Source organism: Bos taurus, chromosome 21 (assembly GCF_002263795.3).
Source record: "Bos taurus isolate L1 Dominette 01449 registration number 42190680 breed Hereford chromosome 21, ARS-UCD2.0, whole genome shotgun sequence".
Classification (NCBI taxonomy): Eukaryota; Metazoa; Chordata; class Mammalia; order Artiodactyla; family Bovidae; genus Bos; species Bos taurus.
The window spans coordinates 55,188,635-55,209,575 of NC_037348.1; the positions used below are offsets into that span (position 1 = coordinate 55,188,635).

The 20,941-nt window shown below is 38.6% G+C and overlaps 1 protein-coding gene across 1 annotated transcript in view; it reads right to left on the reverse strand.

Annotated features, from left to right (window-relative positions):
• Nucleotides 1-20,941, reverse strand: part of TP53BP1 (tumor protein p53 binding protein 1) — a 67,814-nt gene that overhangs the window by 23,419 nt on the left and 23,454 nt on the right. The window contains 6 exon segments of the mRNA NM_001206397.3: nucleotides 2,179-2,662; nucleotides 7,615-7,707; nucleotides 9,666-9,723; nucleotides 12,785-12,988; nucleotides 13,757-13,876; nucleotides 17,480-18,806. Coding sequence (NP_001193326.2) covers nucleotides 2,179-2,662; nucleotides 7,615-7,707; nucleotides 9,666-9,723; nucleotides 12,785-12,988; nucleotides 13,757-13,876; nucleotides 17,480-18,806 — 2,286 coding nt within the window.

Sequence of the window (20,941 nt, forward strand, 5' to 3'; positions counted from 1 at the left end):
GACAGAAGAGAAGGGAAAGAAGGCGGATAAAAAGAAAGTTATGCTTACTCTCTTCAAATAATATTCTGAAAAGTTTCTGTAAAGATACGTAACTTGAGGATCTTGTTATAATTAAGGGAAGATAAAATGAAAATAAAGCCACACTTTCACTTCACAGAAAACCTGGCTCCAGGCCCACCTGACACGCAAATGGAAATTTAAGGAATGTCAAAGGTAGGCTGCCTATGCTTTTCTCTGAGACTGACCTGAATCCCACCCAGACTGCAGGAGATAAAAAAAGCACCAACATTCAGAAGATGTCCATACAGCCTTATCATTTTCTAATCACTCTTCAAAAGATGGCATACCAATCCCAATTTCTGTTACAGTACCCATCATCTATATTTTTTTATTGTGGTAAAATATACTTAATATAAAAATTACTGACTTTAACCACTTTTAAATAGACAGTTTGTAGCATTATGTACATTCACACTTTCACAAACATCACTGTATCCATTTCTCCATAACTTTTTATCTTTCCCAACTGAAACTCTGTACCCATTCACTATTCACACTTTCGAGCACTTTTCTTTCCTTGGCAGGAGGAACAAGCTTTTAAATGTGCTGTTTCACGCTGCATGACATAGCAGTAGTATAGCGTAAGTAATGGTTGTGTTGCTAACAGCTGCAGTAGTGGTATTTAAAACAATAATCAATAGGTTGTAGCAGCAGCTATATACTGAGCATTTACTGTGTGCCACAGCCAGCACTAAGGGCTTTGCAAACTTCATCTCATTCAACTTTCAAGACATCTAGATGACGTCTGACTCCAAAGCCTGGGCCTTAACTAACGTTCTGGCTCCCTCACTGGCTCCTCACTGTCACGACACAGGAGCAGGAATTATTTCCCTAGCTGACAGAGGGAGAATCTGAGGAAGTAAAGAAAGACACAGTCTAGTGGCACTCATGTGATTGCTGTCTTTAAGATACAAGTTTTAACCCTGGTTATAAAGGCAGAGAAACCAAATTATTATGTGGCAGAATATAAGCACTTTAAGGGTAAAATAAATAGCTGCAAAATAGGCTCTGATGTGCTACAGCTCCAAAAGGCTATGTTATTTTGAATCTGTATGAATTGATAAGGTCTTAGGTCTCAGAGTGTTAGTATAAAAGGCTAATATAAACAGAATTTTTGGAGAGGCACGGATAAACAGAACAAGACTACACAAGCTATGATTAAAAAATAGAAAAGCAACATAGCATAATGAAAAGAATACCGCTTCTGAAGTCAGATATGCTGAGTTCAAATTCCAGTTCTGCCACCTACTGATGGCAAAATCTTGGGCAAGTTACTTAACCTCTCTTCAGCTTGGTTTCTTTACCTGTGAAATGGGAATAACAATACCAACCTCATGGGTTGTCTTGAGCACAGTGCTGATATACTGTAGGTGTTCAATAAATAGGAACTATATTATTTTTATAAAACAAACAACCTGGACCATTCAAATGAGAGGTACCTCACTAGTAAAGCTTTCCTAGGCAGATTTCAAGTGATGATGCTCTACTGAAAAGGCAATTTAACCATGGTTACTAATGAAATTTTATGAACTTACCCCCTCAATTTTCACGAGTTCCTACACACCCCTACTCTATTTCTAAAAACCTGTTCCTGCAGTCTCACATTCATCAGCCCCAAAACTTTTGCTCCCACTGTATGTACTCTTAGCTGCTTTCTGCAGTCCCTGGTTACCTGGGAACTTTCCCTGTTACTGCTGTTTCCAATACTGTGATACACTATCCTTCACACTTCTTCTACTCCTTCCGGGAACCACAGTGAAATCAACTTGGGGGAGAAGCAACTGGCTCTGATGGTTATAAAGGAGAATGAAAAATGGCAGAAGACTGAATGTAGAAAAATACCACAGGACCCAAACTACACTCCCGGCTTTCTCATCCCGTAAAGACCTACTTGACAAACTCTAGCACCAAAGACTGCAGGAATAGTCTTTGGCTATAGCTACTCATAATTTCCACCACCCTGTCTCTTATCCTGGATAAACCGTTTTTGTCTTTTAACCACTGGTCTGTATAAAACGGTCAAGAATTATTGTTAAGTAGAAGCAGCACAACTTAAATCCTCTGGGAATCCAGAAAGGTGAGAACAGGGCCCCTGAGGTACCCTACGTGCGCTCTCACCTGGCTGTGGAGCGACTCTGTATCATCCCCAGGAGCACTGACTGCTCTCTCACCAGTCCCCTTCTCCGTCTGAACTGTGGCGTCTTGTCTTCCAGAGTTCTGGTCCACTGTACTGGTCCCTTGTTCACACACATTCTGTACAGTCTGAGTTGCTGCTGAAACAGTTTCTGGGACCCACAGGGAATGTTCTATAGTCTGGATCCCTACGTTATTTTGGCTGGGCCTTTCGATCAAGGCCTTACTAGGTTTCTCCTGACTGGTACTCCATGCTCCTTTCTGGCCTTCTGGCGTATCTATCTCCATTGCTTCCCCTTGAGGACTGGATGGCTCCTGTGTGGCCATCTGCTGGGAAATAGGAGCAGCAGGCTCTTTGACAGGACTACTGGGCTTCGTGGGCTGTTGACTCTGCCTGGTCCCTTGGTCACCTTCGAACTTTCCCTTCTCCTCGTCGTCTTGAGTACTCGGAAAATGGAGCAAGTTTCCCCTGTAAATGAAGCACATAAAGAAACCGTGTTTTAAAAAAAAAACAAAAAAACCTATCAAGTAAGTGTGTGTGTCTGTCAAGGGGGAAACCATAATTTCATGATCTGAGAAATGTAGGGATGGGTGAAAATAAGGTGACCAGGTGTATCACCTTACAAGATTTCTCATCATAATTTCATTCCTGTGAAAAAATAATGGTACACAGGATTAGTCCACTATGACAGTAAAATAGCCACAAAATTTCTCCACTCCATTAGCTACGAACTCTGAAACCTGACACAGGAAAATAAGGTCAACAAAAGATGTAAACCATTATTGAAGCCATAGACAATGAGGGCAATTTAGGGATCTACTTTAAAAGAGATCAAGTAGGTTAAGACGTCTCATTTGGCTTTATTGATGGTTCTAACATTCCTTAAATGACTCCCAGCATTCTAGATACTGTTCATTACCCTCTTGACTAATAATTTTAGGAAAAGAAACCCAATCTTATCATATCAAAAAACCAAACAACCCAATCAAAAAGTAGGAAAAAGACCTAAGCAGACATTTCTCCAAAGAAGACATACAGATGGCTAATAAACACCTGAAAAGATGCTAAACATTATTCATTACTAGAGAAATGCAAATCAAAACTACAATGAGATATCACCTTACACCAGTCAGAATGGCCAACATCAAAAAATCTACAAACAACAAATGCTAGAGACGGAGAAATGGGAACCCTCTTGCACTGTTGGTGGGAATGTAAATTGACACAGCCACTATGGAGAACAGTGTGGAGATTCCTTAGAAAATTAGGAATAAAACTACCATATGGACCCAGCAATCCTACTACTAGGCATACACCCTGAGGAAGCCAAAACTGAAAAAGAAACGTGCACCCCAATGTTCACTGCAGCACTATTTCCAATAGCTAGAACATGGAAGCAACCTAGATGCCCAATGACAGATGAACCGATACAGAGGCTGTGATACGTACATACAATGGAATATTAGTCAGCCATAAAAAGGAACACATTTGAGTCAGTTCTAAGAACACATTTGAGTATGATGAACCTAGAGCCTATTATACAGAGTGAGTTAAGTCAGAAAGAGAAAAATAAATATTGTATATTAATGCATATATGTGGAATCCAGAAAGGTGGTACTGATGAAATTATTTGCAGGGCAGCAGTGGAGACACAGACATAGAGAAGAGACTTACGGACACGGGGTGGGGGGAGGAAGGAGAGGATGGGATGTACAGAGGCAGCAACACGGAAACTTTCATTACCATATGTAAAACAGATAGCCAATGGAATTTGCTGTATGACTCAGGGAACTCAAACTGGGGCTCTGTAACAACCTAGAGGGGTGGGATGGGGAGGGAGATGGAAGGGAGGGGACATATGTATACCTATGGCTGATTCAAGTTGATGTTAGGCAGAAACTAACACAATTCTGTAAAGCAGTATCCTTCAATTAAAACATAAATTTAAAATCAAAAAACAATAAATAAATCACAAGTTCAGTGAGTTACTGTACCATGAAAAACTACATACTAATGTATTTTTAGATTGCATTAAATATACAGTAACCACAGGCTTCCCTGGTGGCTCAGTGGTAAAGAATCCCCCTGCAATGCAGTGGACACAGGTTCTATTCCTGGTCCACAAAGATCCCACATGCTGTGCAGCAACTAAGCCCATGAGCCACAACTACTGAAGCCTGGGCACCTAGAGCCCATGCTCCACAACTAGAGAAGCCACTGCAATAAGCAGCCCACACACGTAAGCGTAGCCCCTGCTGACCGCAACTAGAGAGCCCGTGAGCAGCAACAAAGACCATACGCACACACGCACGCATACGTGCGAGCACATACACCAGATTAAGGGCTTTCCTCGTGGCTCAGACAGTAAGAATCCGGTTGCAATGCAGGAGACCTGGGTTCAATCTTTGGGTTGGAAAGATCCACCGCCAGCACAAAGACAAAAAGAATCCATTCTGAACTAATCATGGAAAGACATCTGGAATGTTTCAGGCTGCCATGTCTGACAAAGCATAAACTGAGATATACCCAGAAGATAAATTCAGGGTGACGAACGGTCTAGAAACTATGTATCTTGCTGCTGTTAAGTGGTTGGCCACAGAAAGACAGAGCTGGCCATCTAGACAGAAAAAGCTGTCTCCAACTTGGGAGGAGCTCTCACCCTAAGAAGCTGAAGAGACCTGGGAAGACAGAAAAAGGAAGCATGAAGAGTTCTTTAGGGCATGCTCTGCATCTTGGAGAAGAAAGGAAAAAGGAGACATTTCTGAGGTTTCTATCTTGTATAGCACAGCTTACCACAACAGGAGACCAAAGCAGGGTTTACAAGAGAGTTCTGGCCAGAGAGCCTGGTATATTCAATGCAATTGGTTGTTAAGAGCTTGGGTCCTATCTGTCAGGAACCTCAACTGAATGAGGATATACGGCCCCGTGAAGAACAGGTAAGAGTAAAATCACCAGAAGACTGATGAGTAACACCAATCTGGTTTATAAGTGATCACACATACAAATTACTTAGCAGAGTGCTAGATACACAGCAGATGCTCAATCAGTATTGGTTGCATAAGACAAAGCATGGACCGAATACACATTTGAATCTTTAAGACATCTAACGTATCAACACCTAAGCAATAATAAAAGTGAGCCAAAAGCTAGAAGGGACAGGATTTGATTTACCATTTTAAGAATTCTATTGTTCCCACCCTTAAACAAGCCTAGACATTTTACCTCAGTTCAGTTCAGTCGCTCAGTCATGTCCGACTCTTTGCAACCCCATGAACTGTAGCACACCAGGCCTCCCTGTCCATCACCAACTCCCGGAGTCCACCCAAAGCCATGTCCATTGAGTCGGTGATGCCATCCAACCATCTCATCCTCTGTCGTGCCCTTCTCCTCCTGCCCTCAATCTTTCCCAGCATCAGGGTCTTTACAAATGAGTCAGTTCTTTGCATCAGGTGGCCAAAGTACTGGAGTTTCAGCTTCAACATCAGTCCTACCAATGAACACCCAGGACTGATCTCCTTTAGGATGGACTGGTTGGATCTCCTTGCAGTCCAAGGGACTCTCAAGAGTCTTCTCCAACACCACACTTCAAAAGCATCAATTCTTCAGCACTCAGCTTTCTTTTTTTTTTTTTTTTAAGCACTCAGCTTTCTTTATAGTCCAACTCTCATATCCATACATGACTACTGGAAAAACCATTTTCCCTCAGAAACTATTTAGGGCATAACTTCTGAATATAATTTCAGTTTTAAAACAAAGCTTCATTTTATTTTTGACATTTTAATTCCTAATTTGAAAAATAACAGGCTGCCTTTTCCCCCAAAACTGTTAATCAGAACAATTCCTATCTCTCTAAAGACTAAAGGTATCTCATTGCAACAGCAGCAACATTCAGCAGATTCCAGTCAAATATCAGATTTTTGCTACTTCTTTCTTGTGTTAGCATCAAATAAAAAATGTGCAAATCAAACTTTCCTCCAAGAAACATCTATCACAAAGATGTATATATCCCACAAAACACTGAAGAAGGAAATTTTAGCACCAGAAAAGAGACAGACAAAAGAAACTCAATAATTTTAAGAAGGACCACACTTCCTTTTCTTCATTAGATTAGGCTACACAATTCTACTCTGGTCACTATATGTTAGGTTTGGAAACTGATGCCAAAAAAATAGCGAATTTTAGCAGAAAAAGCCTGGGTAAAATTCATCCAAAGTGAAATATGGAAGAATTAACCTCCATATTTAATAAACATTTAACCATTCTGTTCTGAGCGTAGGTAGGTCTGCCGGAGGGGACCTGGAATCAAGATCACCTGAATTCTCAGGCCCTTCTTCCATCAAGGTTAAACAACAATCATCAGCATCCTATTCTATTATAAACCATCTAATAAAACAGGAAGGCAATACAATGCAATCAATAAGTTTCCTAATTGCTGGGCCAAGACCACACTACTTTTGAAAACATACAAGGTGGTACTTTAGTTTCCTGATACAACAAAGGATGTGATCACAACAAAGGATGTGATCTGGACTATCTGATTCCCAAGAATACCAACAAGTTCACATGTAATCATCAGAATGTTTAGTAAAAGCACTGATGTGCTTCTCTTCAATATTTCTACCAATAAGGAACACAGAAATTATGTTGCAGGGAATTAGGACTCGAGTGCCAAGAGTCTAGGTTCAATCTCTGGTTGGAGAACTAAGACCGCCCGGCAGGTTACAAACAGCCAAAAAAAAAAAAGTTACAAATAACGCTATTAAGAATATAGCTGATGACAATACATTATTCTAGTCCCTAATTACAAATTACTGAATTCTAGAGATATAAGATTCCTAATGAAGATACAAACTTATTCCACTGCCATTACTTATTTCTCCTACACTAAATATAAGAACCACATATTCCAAACAAGATACTTTTCTAATACAGAAGAAATACTTTGTAACTCAAAAAATTTTTCCAAGCTTCATAGCTGGTCTAAGAGATAATGGAGTAAAGAAATTATTGGAAAACTTTAATTGCATCAAGCCTGATAAACTTTAAATTTGAGCTGTCAAACATCCCATTTTGCTGTATGGGAAACTAATGGAAAATAAAAATTCTGTTAAAAGTAAACATGTTCAAAACTAAGTAAAAGAGAATCTTAGAAATTCAGGATGATATATTTTTATAAGTTATGAAGACTGAATAATTTTAAATTGATAAAACTAGCAGATAAAGACAAAAATCTATTTATGAAATATTTAATAAAACTTTTCATTACATCTCATTTATAAATCTACCTAGAATATGTCACAGTCCCTCAAATAAAACAGTAAGCTCAAGTTCACAAAACAGTAGCAGTATATTCTAGATTTTGTTACCAATCATTTTGTGAATCCATATAGCCCAAAAGACGCTATGAAAATAATGCTCGCCTGATGGGTGCAGAGGAGGAATTCTGATTTCGAGCCTCATCCTCTTGCCCGGCTTCACAGACACAGCTAAACACAGACATGGTCTTCTGGGAACTAAGAAATAAATTAAAGCAATACACTGTGTTAACTGTGAAAGGAAAAGTACCTCTGAAAATTATCCTTTTAGGTACAGAGAGAATAAAATTCTTTCTCTGAATATGAAAAATCTGAATACCAAATATTTGATGACATTAGGAATCAATGGCAATTTTAAAAGCATGATAGTAGTACTGTGGTTAAGTTGAAATTAAAGATTTCTTATCTTTTAGAGACAGCATTGAAATATTTAAAGATAAAAATGATACAATGCTAGAATTAGCTTTAAAAAAATCAAGTGGAGTGGAGAGTGTGGGAAGCATTTATAAATGAATCAAGACTAGCTGTAAGTTGTTAATTTTTGACCCTGGGTGATGAATTCATGGCAGTTCATGATACTATTCTCTTTACTTCTGTATATTCATGAAATCTTCAATAATGAAATGTGAGAGAGAGACAAGATGGAAGCAAGTAATCTGAACAGTGTCCAGCTACAGACAACACTTAAAAACAGAGTGGTACTGCTTCACCTAAACACAGAGATAGCATTTAAAATACTCTAACAGAGTCCATCACCGACTTGATGGACATGAGTTTGAGCAAGCTCTGGGAGTTGATGGGCAGGGAAGCCTGGCGTGCTGCAGTCCCATGGGGTCGCAAAGAGTCGGACACAATTGAACGACTGAATTGAAAGGAACAGAGCTTACTTTAAACGATTACCTATGGTGAACCCAGTGGTAAAGTCAAAGATTCTTAAAATCTGGATTCTCCTATATAAAATTTGCTTCAGAACAGTATCAGTGACTCTCATTCTGTGATCCTCCAATCCAACCCTCTGCCTCAGGCTTTTCTCTATTTTTCCATCCCTACATTCCACCCAAAGGGTCCAGAAAGTTTCAGCAGCATATACTGTTCCCTCTTAACAAGTACATGTACAAAGTGATAACAAGTTGTGCTGGATTTTAACAATTTTGTTAAAACTGAAAGATCAAGTATAAACTCTATTTTCTTCAACACAACATTAAAGAGTCTTCAACTAATAAGGAGTCAAAGGTACTTATCTTTCAAATTAAATATGTAAAATACCAGAAAATAATTACTCTCTCTATACAAAGATTGACACAAATCAAAGGATTCAGATGGATCACTTACAACTGAGGATCAAATTTAGTCCAAAGACAACTTAGTCAACAACAGTTTTAGATGACCCACCAAGCAGGAAATTTTATTTTTAAAAATTTATATTTTCTCTTTACAAATTTAAAGATTTCGCAACAGTAAGTCTGCATGGTAATGACTGGCTGGAAATGAATACGGGCTACCCTCCTTTAAAACGAGACACACGATCGGTTGGCCATCGTCGTCAACATTTCACGCTCTTGCACCTAGACTGCTTTACTTATTTATAGCACGTGTCTAGACTGATTTAAGAATCCTCACCTATACTTCAACAACCACTGCTGGTATTTTCATACTGGATGACTCACACAAGAAACCAATGAAACAATTCTATTCTCACGGCCACCAGATGGCAAAGCTTACCACCAGAGCCTCAGGATGGGGTCATATTCAAACTATGACAGCATCCGTGACAAAGCGAAAACAACAGGACGGTAGCTAATTTGGCACCAGAAAAGAACACGGCCTGAGGCTTGGGCTGGCGAGGGCAGACCTCAGGAAGAATAAGGTCTATGGCTACCTCTGTTAGCTTCCTGTTTCCTCACCAAAGAAAAAAGGCACTCTCACATGAACGAAAGGACGAAAGGGAAACACCATTAAATATCTTAGTTCTAAATATAGCCAAAGCTTTATTAAAGTATTAATAAGAAAGCCTACGGTTAGATTCAACACACTGCTACATGGTTTACGCTCAAGTTTTGTTTCAAATTTTTTTCCTTTCTTGATAAATTATCTTGCCCTCATTACCAGTGGCTTTGTATATTAAACTCCTCTAAATAGCAACCAGCTCTGGTTACCTGGCAACAGCCTCAGCAACAGCAGTAGATCCATTTTTCCTTTCACCAGCTGCTGGCTCTGAATAAAAACAAAAGAAAGGAAAGAGAAACAGAACTCAGTATCACACCTTAAGACCTCTTAAAAACCTGTTCAGCCCCAATGATACTCTAAAATAATGCTTGAATTTCTGAAGCTATTGAAGGCCTCTTTTCACTATGACATTGAAAAAAATCATAAAAATAAAAACCTGATCTACTAGTATTTGCAACAAATAATAAAAAGGAAATGAGTAAGAATAAAAAGTGAACATGAAAAGATTTCTTAAAATTTAATGACATGTCTTTCTCACTTCCACTGATTTTCTTTCAAACTCCCTACAGAAGACTACTCAGCTTCTCCAGAAATACAATATAATGAATTACTAAGAAGATTTAAAAACGAAAATGAAATTTCTGAATTACCTCTTCTAAGTAAAAAAATCATGTAGTAAAAAAAAAATTCTATTTAAAAATTTCAAAACAAATTTAAAGAAACTTCTGAGAAAGTTTATAAATGTGAAACTAACACAACATTGTAATTCATCTCTACTTCAATAAAATGTTTTTAAAAAGAAAAAACTTTAGTAATTATGCAGGAAAATTGCACAAATTTTAAATAGTGTTAAGAGAACCCACACACAGAAGATACTCAAATTCTTTCCAAAGAGCTTTTGGGACAGATATTTGAAAAATAAGAAAGAACCTGTAGTAAAAAATTAAAGGTCATACTGAAAAGAATTCCATGTTCTCAAAGCAATGCCACAGGATTAAAATGTGTTCATTTACCATTAATTCTAGCCTTAGAAAAAATAATAAATACTTTAAAACATTTCTAAAACAGTCATAACCCAATATAATTTGAACAGTTCGTCAAGGAGGCAGCTGAAGCTTGGTGGTCAGAGGCCTGGCTCTGCAACAGAAACCTGGCTCAGGCCCTGGCTCCAGCACTTAGCAGTCCAAGCTGGGGATAAACTGCATTTTGAGTCAGTTTCCTCAAAATAGGACCAACCCAGGGACTCCCTGGGGGTCTAGTGGTTAAGACTGCACTTCCACTGCTGTGGACTGGGGTTCAACCCCTGGTCTGGAAACGAATACCCCACAAGCTACACGACCAACCCTCATAGGTTTGTTGTGAGGATAAAATGGGGAAAACTATTAGTATGGTACCTGATTATCAGGAAAGGTAGTAAAATTTACTAATACGGTCATCTTTAACATTTAGCTCCATTTAAGGTCTTCCCAATTTTAACTTCAAATCTAAAGAATCAAAGCTATCGTGTACTCTCTTACTAAGTCCTATCTGATTTCAGAGAAGATGACAATAATGATGAAAATGTTATACTTTATTTCTACTGAGGTTCTAAATTTTCAAATCAATAAGCACTGAGAAGCAGAACTGCACTCTAATTCAGAACCAGACTTCTGGTTCTTGGAACTACTTTGAATTCAGGCTACTTCATTTACTAGCTGTGTGACTCTAGGGAACAAGCTCAACCTTTCTGTGCCTCAGTTTCCTTACCTATAAAATGAGGATAACAACAGGATCTACTTTACAGGTTTGTTATCAGCTTTAATGAGCTGTACATGTATGGCATATATATGTGGCATATAAGAAGAACTCAAAATACATAGCTAAAATTTCTTTTCTTCAATCTCATAGAATCAGAGTTCTTATCAGGTCCACCCACTCTATCTGCAGTCTTTGAAAACTCCCCTTTCATCTCTCTCTCTCAAGAATCTCATTTTTAACCCATTTCCCCTTTGGAGATTTCCTTTCAATCTCTAAACCTCCTTAGGTATCCCTCAGCCTGAAAAAAAAAACAAACCTCCTTCAGTTCTATATTCCCCTCTAACTTGCTGTTATTTTCCCTTCCTTTCTTACCTCAACTTCTCAAAAGTAGAATACATTTGCTGCCTCTTCTCCTCCCCTTTACTCCTCAATTACTGTCAGGACAGGTCCCACCCAACCACTGTACTGAAATAGTTCTTTCTAGAGTCACCCAATGAATCCTAACTGCCAAGTCTAATGTACATTTCCAGATATATCTTTCTAGACCTCACTTCGGCATGTGACATTTTAACTCTCCTCCTCACAGGCTTCCACGGCTTTATACTCTCCTAGCCCTCTTATCTAGGAATATTTCTTATCTAAGATAAGGAATATTCTCCTTATCTAGAGTAATATTCCTTTACAATCTCCTTGATAAAACTTTTTCCTCTCCTAACTCCATTAAATCCCATTTAGAGTCAGATGGATCTGATTGAAACTCCTGCTCCACCTCTTACCAATTACTGTAACAGTAGGTTTAAAACCTCTCTTAGTCTCAGTTTTCTCATCAACAAAATGGAAATAAGATCTACTACAGAGTGCTATCATGAAAACAAAATGTGGATGTAAAGTCATTCTATATTTTTTCTTGTATTATTTCCATATTTAACTGGTCCCAAGATCCCCTCTATTCTGCTATTTATCTCTCAAATTCATCCCCTCATCTCTGAACCACTACTAATGATCCCACTTCCTGGTTAAAGACTGCATTTGCCAGGCAGCAGAACAGAAAATGGGCAAGGAAAGGAATGATGCACAGATTTTTCAAACAATCAACTGATCCTTTAAAAGAAGCAAATCTGACCGTATTACTCCCTGGCTTAAAATTCTTCAGCTTTTCAGCATGATGTAAAAGGCCTTCCAGAATCCAGTCCTGACTTTGCAGCCATTCCCTTGCACCTTCTCTGTATTGCAGCCATACCAAACAACTTGCAATTAATGTGGGAAAGTCAACTTAAACCTACAACCTGAATCCACAATCCTACATTTTCTAGTGACTTCTGAACTCAAACATTTCTGACTATGAAAACCAATTACTTTATATAGACACAAGTTTAATACAGAGATACAAGCAGTACCATAGAGATTATAAAATGGAGCATCTTCAGTAACATGACAGTGACTAGCAAAAACAAAGAATTAAAATTCATGAGAATAAGACTTTACAAATAACATTTCCAGAAGTTTCAATCATTAAAACCAGAAGAAAAAAAATAATTACAGAAGATCTGGAGCCACTAGTTACCCAAGATTAACATAAATTAAAACTTACTTTCCAGGCTAAACTGCAAAGACTCTTCACTTGCCTCAGTCTCAGGACTGACCAATTTCATTCTCAGACACAACTGATCACCCATTTCTGGGGCAGCCCCAGAATCTCCTTTTTCATTCCCAGGTATGGGATCGTTGGTCTCCACCATGCTTTCTGACATGACATCACTGGTTGTTATGGTGCTTTCTGGATAGTTGCTAATACCTGAAAGAAGGGAGGCAGGGGGAAGAAAGAAAGAACACTAAAATACAAACATGAAAAATAACAATTCAAAGTCATCAGTTTGTCTGTTTGGCTCCACAGCTCTGCAGGACTGAAGAGGATTCCTAGGACAGATCCTGTCACAAGTATCAACAACTACGCACTAGTACTGACACCTGGTCTTAAGAAGAGCAACAGGATTCAGTTCCACTTCTGCATCTGGACAAAGGATGCTGCATGAGCCCTCAGCCAACCCACATCTGCCAGCATCAGGCATAGGTAGCAGGAGACTCCAGACGGCATGACTGTTACCTCCCAGCACTGACTAGAGAAAACAAACAGGTTAATGTAGAAGACTACTAGCTGCTTCAGGGAAGGAGGATCTCAATTTTCTTGCCCTGTCAAGCAGCAGCAGACTGATTAGCCAGGGTCCTAAGTAAACAGTATTTCTACCCTACCTGCTTTCCCTTCCTTATAAAACACCTCTAAACCACTGTTTAACACTCAGATACTATGCCCTTGCAAGTAACAGAATAAAACCCTCATAGATATTCTTCCTTCCTTCCTTCACTGTATCCTTTCCTTCCTCTCATCACTGCTCACATTTCCTGGGAGTTAACTCATGGAATCAGACACCATAATCTTATTCTTCCTAAGACAAAAATCAATCTCATCAGGCAGGCCCAACTCCTCAGATATAAAAGAATCACTGGCGTACAGAATGGTATCTCAGAAATTCTGCTTTAAACATCATTACATTTAATCACTCACCAATAGGAGTACTGTGTCTCTTGGGCTCCAATTTTAGGTGCCCAATAAGAGGTGGAGTTGCACCAGTCAATGGTGGAATAATATCACCTTCTTTAGGCAAAGTAAAATGAAATGGAGTTTCTGGAGAAAGCAAGAAACAAACAAACAAAAAAAAAAACCGATGATAAACAAAAAGGAAATCAAAACGTAAGTACACGAAAGGCAAAAGTGAGGAGAACTGCAAGAAATATCCCAATTACTCTTTTCCTTTGCTCCCCAATTCTGCCTCATTCCCAACCCCCCTCCCACATCAGGCCTCTCAACCAACGTCCTACTGTTCTCTCTGCTCATCAACAGAACTGACACAAAGCAGACAACTAGGGAACAGGCAAACAGAGGAAGCCCAAAAGCTCGGAGGTCCTGAGGAACATGGGGTCACAAGGAGCACAGACACATCTGAGCCCCAAGACAGTAAGTAAGCTGGATAGTTTCAAATCTAGACATCTTAATCTTGTGTAATGTTATCTCAAGGAGTTCACTTACAAGCTTTAGCAGCCTGTAGGATTTCTCTATGTTAAAGTCTGATGTTAATACTTGTAATTTACAATCTACTCAAAGAGCAGACAAAGGATTTCATGAGCTAAAAGGACTTCAAAATACTCATTGGTTCTACAAGAAATATACAGGTTTCACAATTCAGCAGTACTAACCAGTTCTAGGCCATAGCAGTGCAATGGTAAATCTCACATGTATGAGCATTCCCATTGTAGATATATTGGTCATTAACGAACATTTGTCTAGAAACAAAACTTTATTTTTTAACTAGGTCTCCATTCCAAATTTCTAATCAGAATTAGCAAATGGCCAAAATCACATTTTTTGAATTCCTAATTATCTCTTTTAATAAAATGACTAAGTTTGGGAGAAAAAAAGAATTATGCCAAACTGCTGTTCTTAAATCTGGCATGTGAAAAGTTATACTTAGTTTCCTGGAATGGCTCAGAATAACTATAATATGGCTTACCCAGTCACTATTCCTTATGAAAATTATTTGTCTAATGTCCTTTCCAGATCACCAAGCAATTCTCTGATTCCCAGGGGACATTTAGTGGGTGCTGTACAAAGGTAATTCTGACACTGTCTACCCAGTTAGTGTTAGTCACTCAGTTGTGTCTGACTCTTTGCAACCCCATGGGCTATGGCCCACCAGGCTTCTACACATGGAATTCTCCAGGGAAGAATGCTGGAGTGGGTAGCCATTCCCTTCTCCAGGGGATCTTCCCGACCCAGGAATCCAAGCCAGGTCTTCTGCATTGCAGGCAGATTCTTTACCATCTGTGCCAACAGGGAAACACAGAGATAGCATCAAATCCCACAAATTAAAGGCTCAGGTCCACAAGATTGCCCCCACTTCAGACACCAATCAGCAGTCCAGGCTTCTAACCAACTAGCTCTGTATCACAGGTTCCCACAAGGATGAAAAGTTCACATGTGCTGCTTAAGAAACTGTGAAGAGCAGAGTGGAAAGTCTCAACGTCCCATCTAACTGGCAAAGAATTCCACCATAGTTATAGCAAAATGAAATGGGCTGGTAGGTAAGTATTCATTCTCTGGCAACTCTTTAAAAAGTTAAGTCCTTCAAATTACTAAAGAACTTAAAGATATAGAAATTAAAAAACAAATACACCTCACAAAGCGTCATACACTCTGAAGACTATTTTACAGAATGTTCATTCCCAGTACAACCATCTGTTCTCTCTCTTGACAGGAACTATCCTTCACATTATGATTAACCATTCAGACTTTTGAAAATCTGTATAAAATCTTTAAGTAGAGCCTTCTACATGACAAACCACAATATGCGAATGTAATATGCAAGCATTAATTACAGAATATCATTTATGAAAAGTTATCTTAGCACTACTGATCCAGTGCATCACTACAACCTAATAGATATTGGCTTATATGGGTAGCAGTGCCATTATCTGGTCTTCAAAGCCTCATTTCCGGATTATCACAAGAGCCTATCGATTACTTTGCCTGCCTGAAGTCTCCCTCTTTCCCCAATCCACAATTCTTTCTGTACAACTAAAGCACCTTTCCTAAAAAACGTGACTTAGATTGATAACAGTACTCAGATAAAATTAAACTATAAAAGTCTTTAATAATGTAGAATACTAGGTCATTCAGATAGTTCTTTGCCATAACTCAGCAGAATTAGAGAAACGGTATAATACAGTTTGGGGCTTCCCTGGTGGCTCAGATGGTGAACAAGTTGCCTGCAATGCGGGAGACCTGGGTTACATCCCTGGGTTGGGAAGATTCCTCTAGAGGAGAAAATGACAACCCACTCCAGTATTCTTGCCTGGAGAATCCCCATGGACAAGAGGAGGCTGGCAGGCTCCAGTTCATGGGGTCTCAGAGTTGGACACGACTGAGCAACGAAGCACATATCATACGGTTTTTACAGGAGGTAAAAGCACAGACTTAGGAATCAGGAGACCGAGGTTCTAGTCCCACTTCAATCATTAACTAGGCACAGGACTTTAGGAAAGAGAGACTGAACCCAACACCCCTTAACCTCCTTTCAGCTACTTTTCATTTCTTGTTCTAAAAAGGAAAAAAAAAAAAAAAAGAGCATCAAATCTAATGAAAGGGAGCAATTTTGAGATGAAAAAAGTACTAACAATCACTCCTAGACAAGAGGTATAAACTAGAACCAGGAAAAGGTATCATCACCCATACTAATAGCCATGATGCTACCTAAACATTGCTTCTCATTTCCATTATCTTTAGAAACTTGCTTTCTTAAGTCTGTATTTTGGTCTTTTGGTTTGTTTTGTTTTTAAATTATACTGACTTTGGGCATTCAGAAAGTTTGAATTCTTTTCAGCTAATGTCAGACATGATATTCTAGACATATTTCAGAAATAAGCTATTATTCTCTTTCTGGACTGTATAAAATAGATAAAGGGACTTCCCTGGTGGTCCAGTGGTTAAGAATCTGCCTGCCAATGCAGAGGACACGGGTTCAATCCCTGGTCTGGGAAGATTCCACATGCTGCGGAGCAACTAGGCCCGTGCAACACAACTATTGAGCCCACGAGCCAAAACTACTGAAACCCAAGCAACCTAGAACCAGTGCTTTGCAACAAGAGAAGCCACCACAATGAGAAGCCTGCTCACCACAACTACATAAAGCCCAGCAAAGCAACAAAGACCAAGCACAGCCAAAAATAAATGAAACTTAAAAAAAAATAAAATAAAGCACACAAACTAAAACTTTCCCAGTTAAAGGTTTAAGATGTATATACGTTGAACCGCTGTTAGAAACTGAATATCCGTAAGGAAGAGACCACCACACTTTTTTTGAACATGATTTAACTGCGTAACGTAATCAAAAAAGGTCCCTGTACTTCAAGGCCACTGTCCAAATATAAAAACATGGAGCAAGGCTGAGACTTAAGTAGAAAATACCAGATTGGTACAATTTTCTAAATACTTAGAAAATCCATGCTAATTACACCTGAGTTCTAAAGCTGATAAAAACTTCAAATGATCTGATTCCACAAATAATTAAAGCTATAAAAGAAAAAAACCCATATTTTAATTATTGGCTGCTCACAAACATAAATCCAAATTCATTTTCAGCCCTGATGTAACAAGTATGCAGTTCTCGCCTACCTTCCATTCCAAATCATACTTTTTGGTTGGAAACACAGAACAGTTTACAATCACACTCACCACTAGAGCTTTCACAGAAGCTTTGTGAAGCCTGGGCAGAGGCTTTCTCCAGTTGCTGGGCCTCTACACCTGAGTCCACGTGCTCTGCATTAGCCACTTTTGAGTCTTCCCTTAATGTGCTATCGGTTCTCTCTTGTGGTTGGGTCTGCTGCATTTCCTGCTCAGGTCCTAGAGTACCATCTGCTCTCACTAAAGTCAAAGGAGGCTGTGGAGAGTCTGCCTCTACAGATTCTTTTTCTGCAGTCACTGATTTCCGATCTCCTTCACACTCTGCACTCTTTTCTTCTTGGATATCTACTCTATTCTCAGCACATGGTTCTATTTCTGGAGCATCATCCTCCCACGACTGAGAATCTGAGCATTTCTCCACTCCCTCTAAAGGTTCAGAAGAGACATCAACTCTGGGAGATGGTTCCTTCACATCTACAATGACAACACTCGAGTCCTCTGAAGTAGCTTCTTCCCATGCTTCCTGATCCTTATGTTCCAATTCCTGTTCAAGTACTGGAAGCTTCTGGGGAGAATCAATACTTATCACACTGGTTTCAACTTCCATAGCTTCCTGGCATTCTTGTTTGGGGACTTCCTTCCGAAGACCCAGCCCTTGAGACTGCGTTTCAGTCAGAGAAAGATGCAATGTGACACTCTCCATATTTTCTTCTTTGGGCTCCTCTCCTTGACTTTCACAAGGAGTCTCAGGGATTTCTTCCACCTCAGACCCTGAAGACCCCTCCTCTGGATGATGTTCTTTAATTTCTATAGCTTCCTCCTGATCCAACACACTTGAGAGTGCCTCAGATCGAGTAGCTGGAGAGGGAACTGCCTGACTGCCTGAATCACAAGTGAGATCAATACAAACGTCTTCCGCTACAGGTTCTTCTCTGCCTTTGCAAGCGGCAGATAAAATACTAATGTCAACCCTGGTTCCTATGTTGTCCCCCTTTGCTTTGTCATCATTCTGATTCAGTTCTACTTGGCCCTCTTGTGCAGGATCAAGCAGGATACTATCATTTTCAGCAGGAACAAGTTTAGAATTGAGAACAGGAGACATGGGTTCAGTATCCTCAATCTGTGTGTTCTCTCCATCTTCATCAAGCCTGTGAGAACTCAAGCTCTCCATCTTTGGGGACTGGCTATACTCACTTGTAGAAAGCATTAACTTACAAGAATCCCCTGTCAAAGAAAGTCCAAGATCCTCAGTGGAATTCTTTGGTTCAGTCTCTGAAGCTTTAGAACACTCAACAGTCAAAGTTGAACTATGCAACTCCCTACCCTTCTTCTCATCATTTGATCGTTCTTCCAAACTTGGAGATGGAATGAAGATATCCTAAAGAACAAAAACAGACAAATAATCATTTTTTCATAATCGTATTTCTTTTATATCTAGTCCTTCAATTCTAAAATTTCTAAATCAATTACACAAGAATTTTAAACTCCAGGGCCATAACTTCAGAAATACAAGTCATAATCATCAGTCTTTTTTTCATCAACACAAGTCAATGTTTAATGCTTTTCTTGAGAATCACTGATCTACAATAAGCACGATCCAAACAAAAACCTAGAAGTATTCAAGTAGGTAGAAAAACACTTAAATTGACTGCATCTCACTACTAAAATCATGTCATACACTGTATGATGGACTGTTAATTACATAAGAATCACATGAACATAAGCCTACACAGTCCACTTCAGTTCTCACAAAGTGGGAATACGTATAGGCATAACTCAGAGATACTGCAGGTTCAGTTCCAGATCACCATGATAAAGCAAGTCACACAAGTTTCTAGGTTTCTCAGTGTACGTAAATGTTTAAACTATGGAGTCTAAGTGTGCAATAGCACTGTGTCTTTAAAAGATGTTCATATCTTAATTAAAAAAAATTTTTAATGCTAAACATCGACTGACAATTCTGGATTGCCACAAATCTTCTATCTGTAAAAAACAAATTACCTGCAAAGCACAATGAAATGAGGTATGCCTATTCTTATTTCATGTCCCACTATTTCAAAACGTGCTGGCACTCACAAAGCAAATGTTAAAATTCAAAGTTTACGATAATCACATTAGTCAACAGATACCACTACACACCAGTGTGGAAGGTGAAGGCTTAGCAGTAAGATGACATCCTGTTGGTAAGGATGCGGAACAACTACAACTGTCATAAACTGCTGGTGGCAATGCAAAAGCTACCACCACGCAGGAAGACAGTTCGGTTCTATCTTACAAAGCTAAACGTACATTAGTGTTACGATATGATCCAGAAATTGTATTTGTACATATTAACCCAAAATAAATAAAATCCTAAGTCCACACAAAGATGTGTACGCAAATGTTCACAGCAGTATCAAACATCCAAAAACTGCAAGCAACCCAAATGTTCACTGAGAGGTGAATAAGTATCCATATCACAGAATAGTACTCAACAATAAAAAGGATTAAAATACTAATACGTGCCAGAATGTGAATGAACCTCAAAAATTAGCTAGGCTAAAAAACTCAAACACAAAACATCATACACTTATCATTCCAATTTTAAGACATTCTTGAAAAGATAAAACTGTAGTGACAGAAGGCAGATGACTGGCTGCCCAGGGTAGAAGTGGGGGAGGGTGGGTGAGGAGGGATCAATCGTAAAGGATTATAAAGAAGCTTTTAGGGTGAGGAAACTGCTCCATACTTCGATGGCGATAATGGTTATACATTTGTATACAACTACCAAAATTCATCAAACTATACACTTAAAATGGCAGTCTCATTTTATGTAAGTAACATCTTTAAAAAATTTAACTCAAAGTTTAATGTTTTTATGTAAGAATTTACATTTAGGGTGTTGTTTTGCTCAACATAAATGCTGTAAAGCTCTAGACATAGCTGATAAGGCATTCACTTCCTATGATTTTTAAGAGAATGAGGAATCAAAGTATGTTGCCAAACATTCTGTGCATTCATTAACTTCTGATATTTCAATGTTTGGTCTTACTGTTTACCCTTTCAGATTATAAAAACAGTAATAAATTTTATCTGCTCATATACTCCCAAGCATGACTGCATAAAATTGGTTCAACATTTCTAATGGCAATTTGACAATACACACAGCCTTGAAACCTTATATACTCCTTAGTCAAATAATTCCACTTCCAGGAAATTATTTGATGAAAATACACTGAGATTTAGCTACAATGCTGTTCAATACTAAAAGTATTTAGAAAAGGAAACAATATGATATATCCTAAATATCTACAGATAGGAGATTCATTTAAAAATTACGATATACCTAACACGATGGAAGACTTTATAACTTACATAAAATTGTACATGAGTATTAAAAAAATATAGAGAGAAGCAGGCTATACATTAAATAGAAACATTTTCTAAAGAAGTTTATGAATACACATTTTATTGTGGTCTACACATTTTTACATAATTTCCATGTTTTTTAAGTTATTAATAATACATAAATAC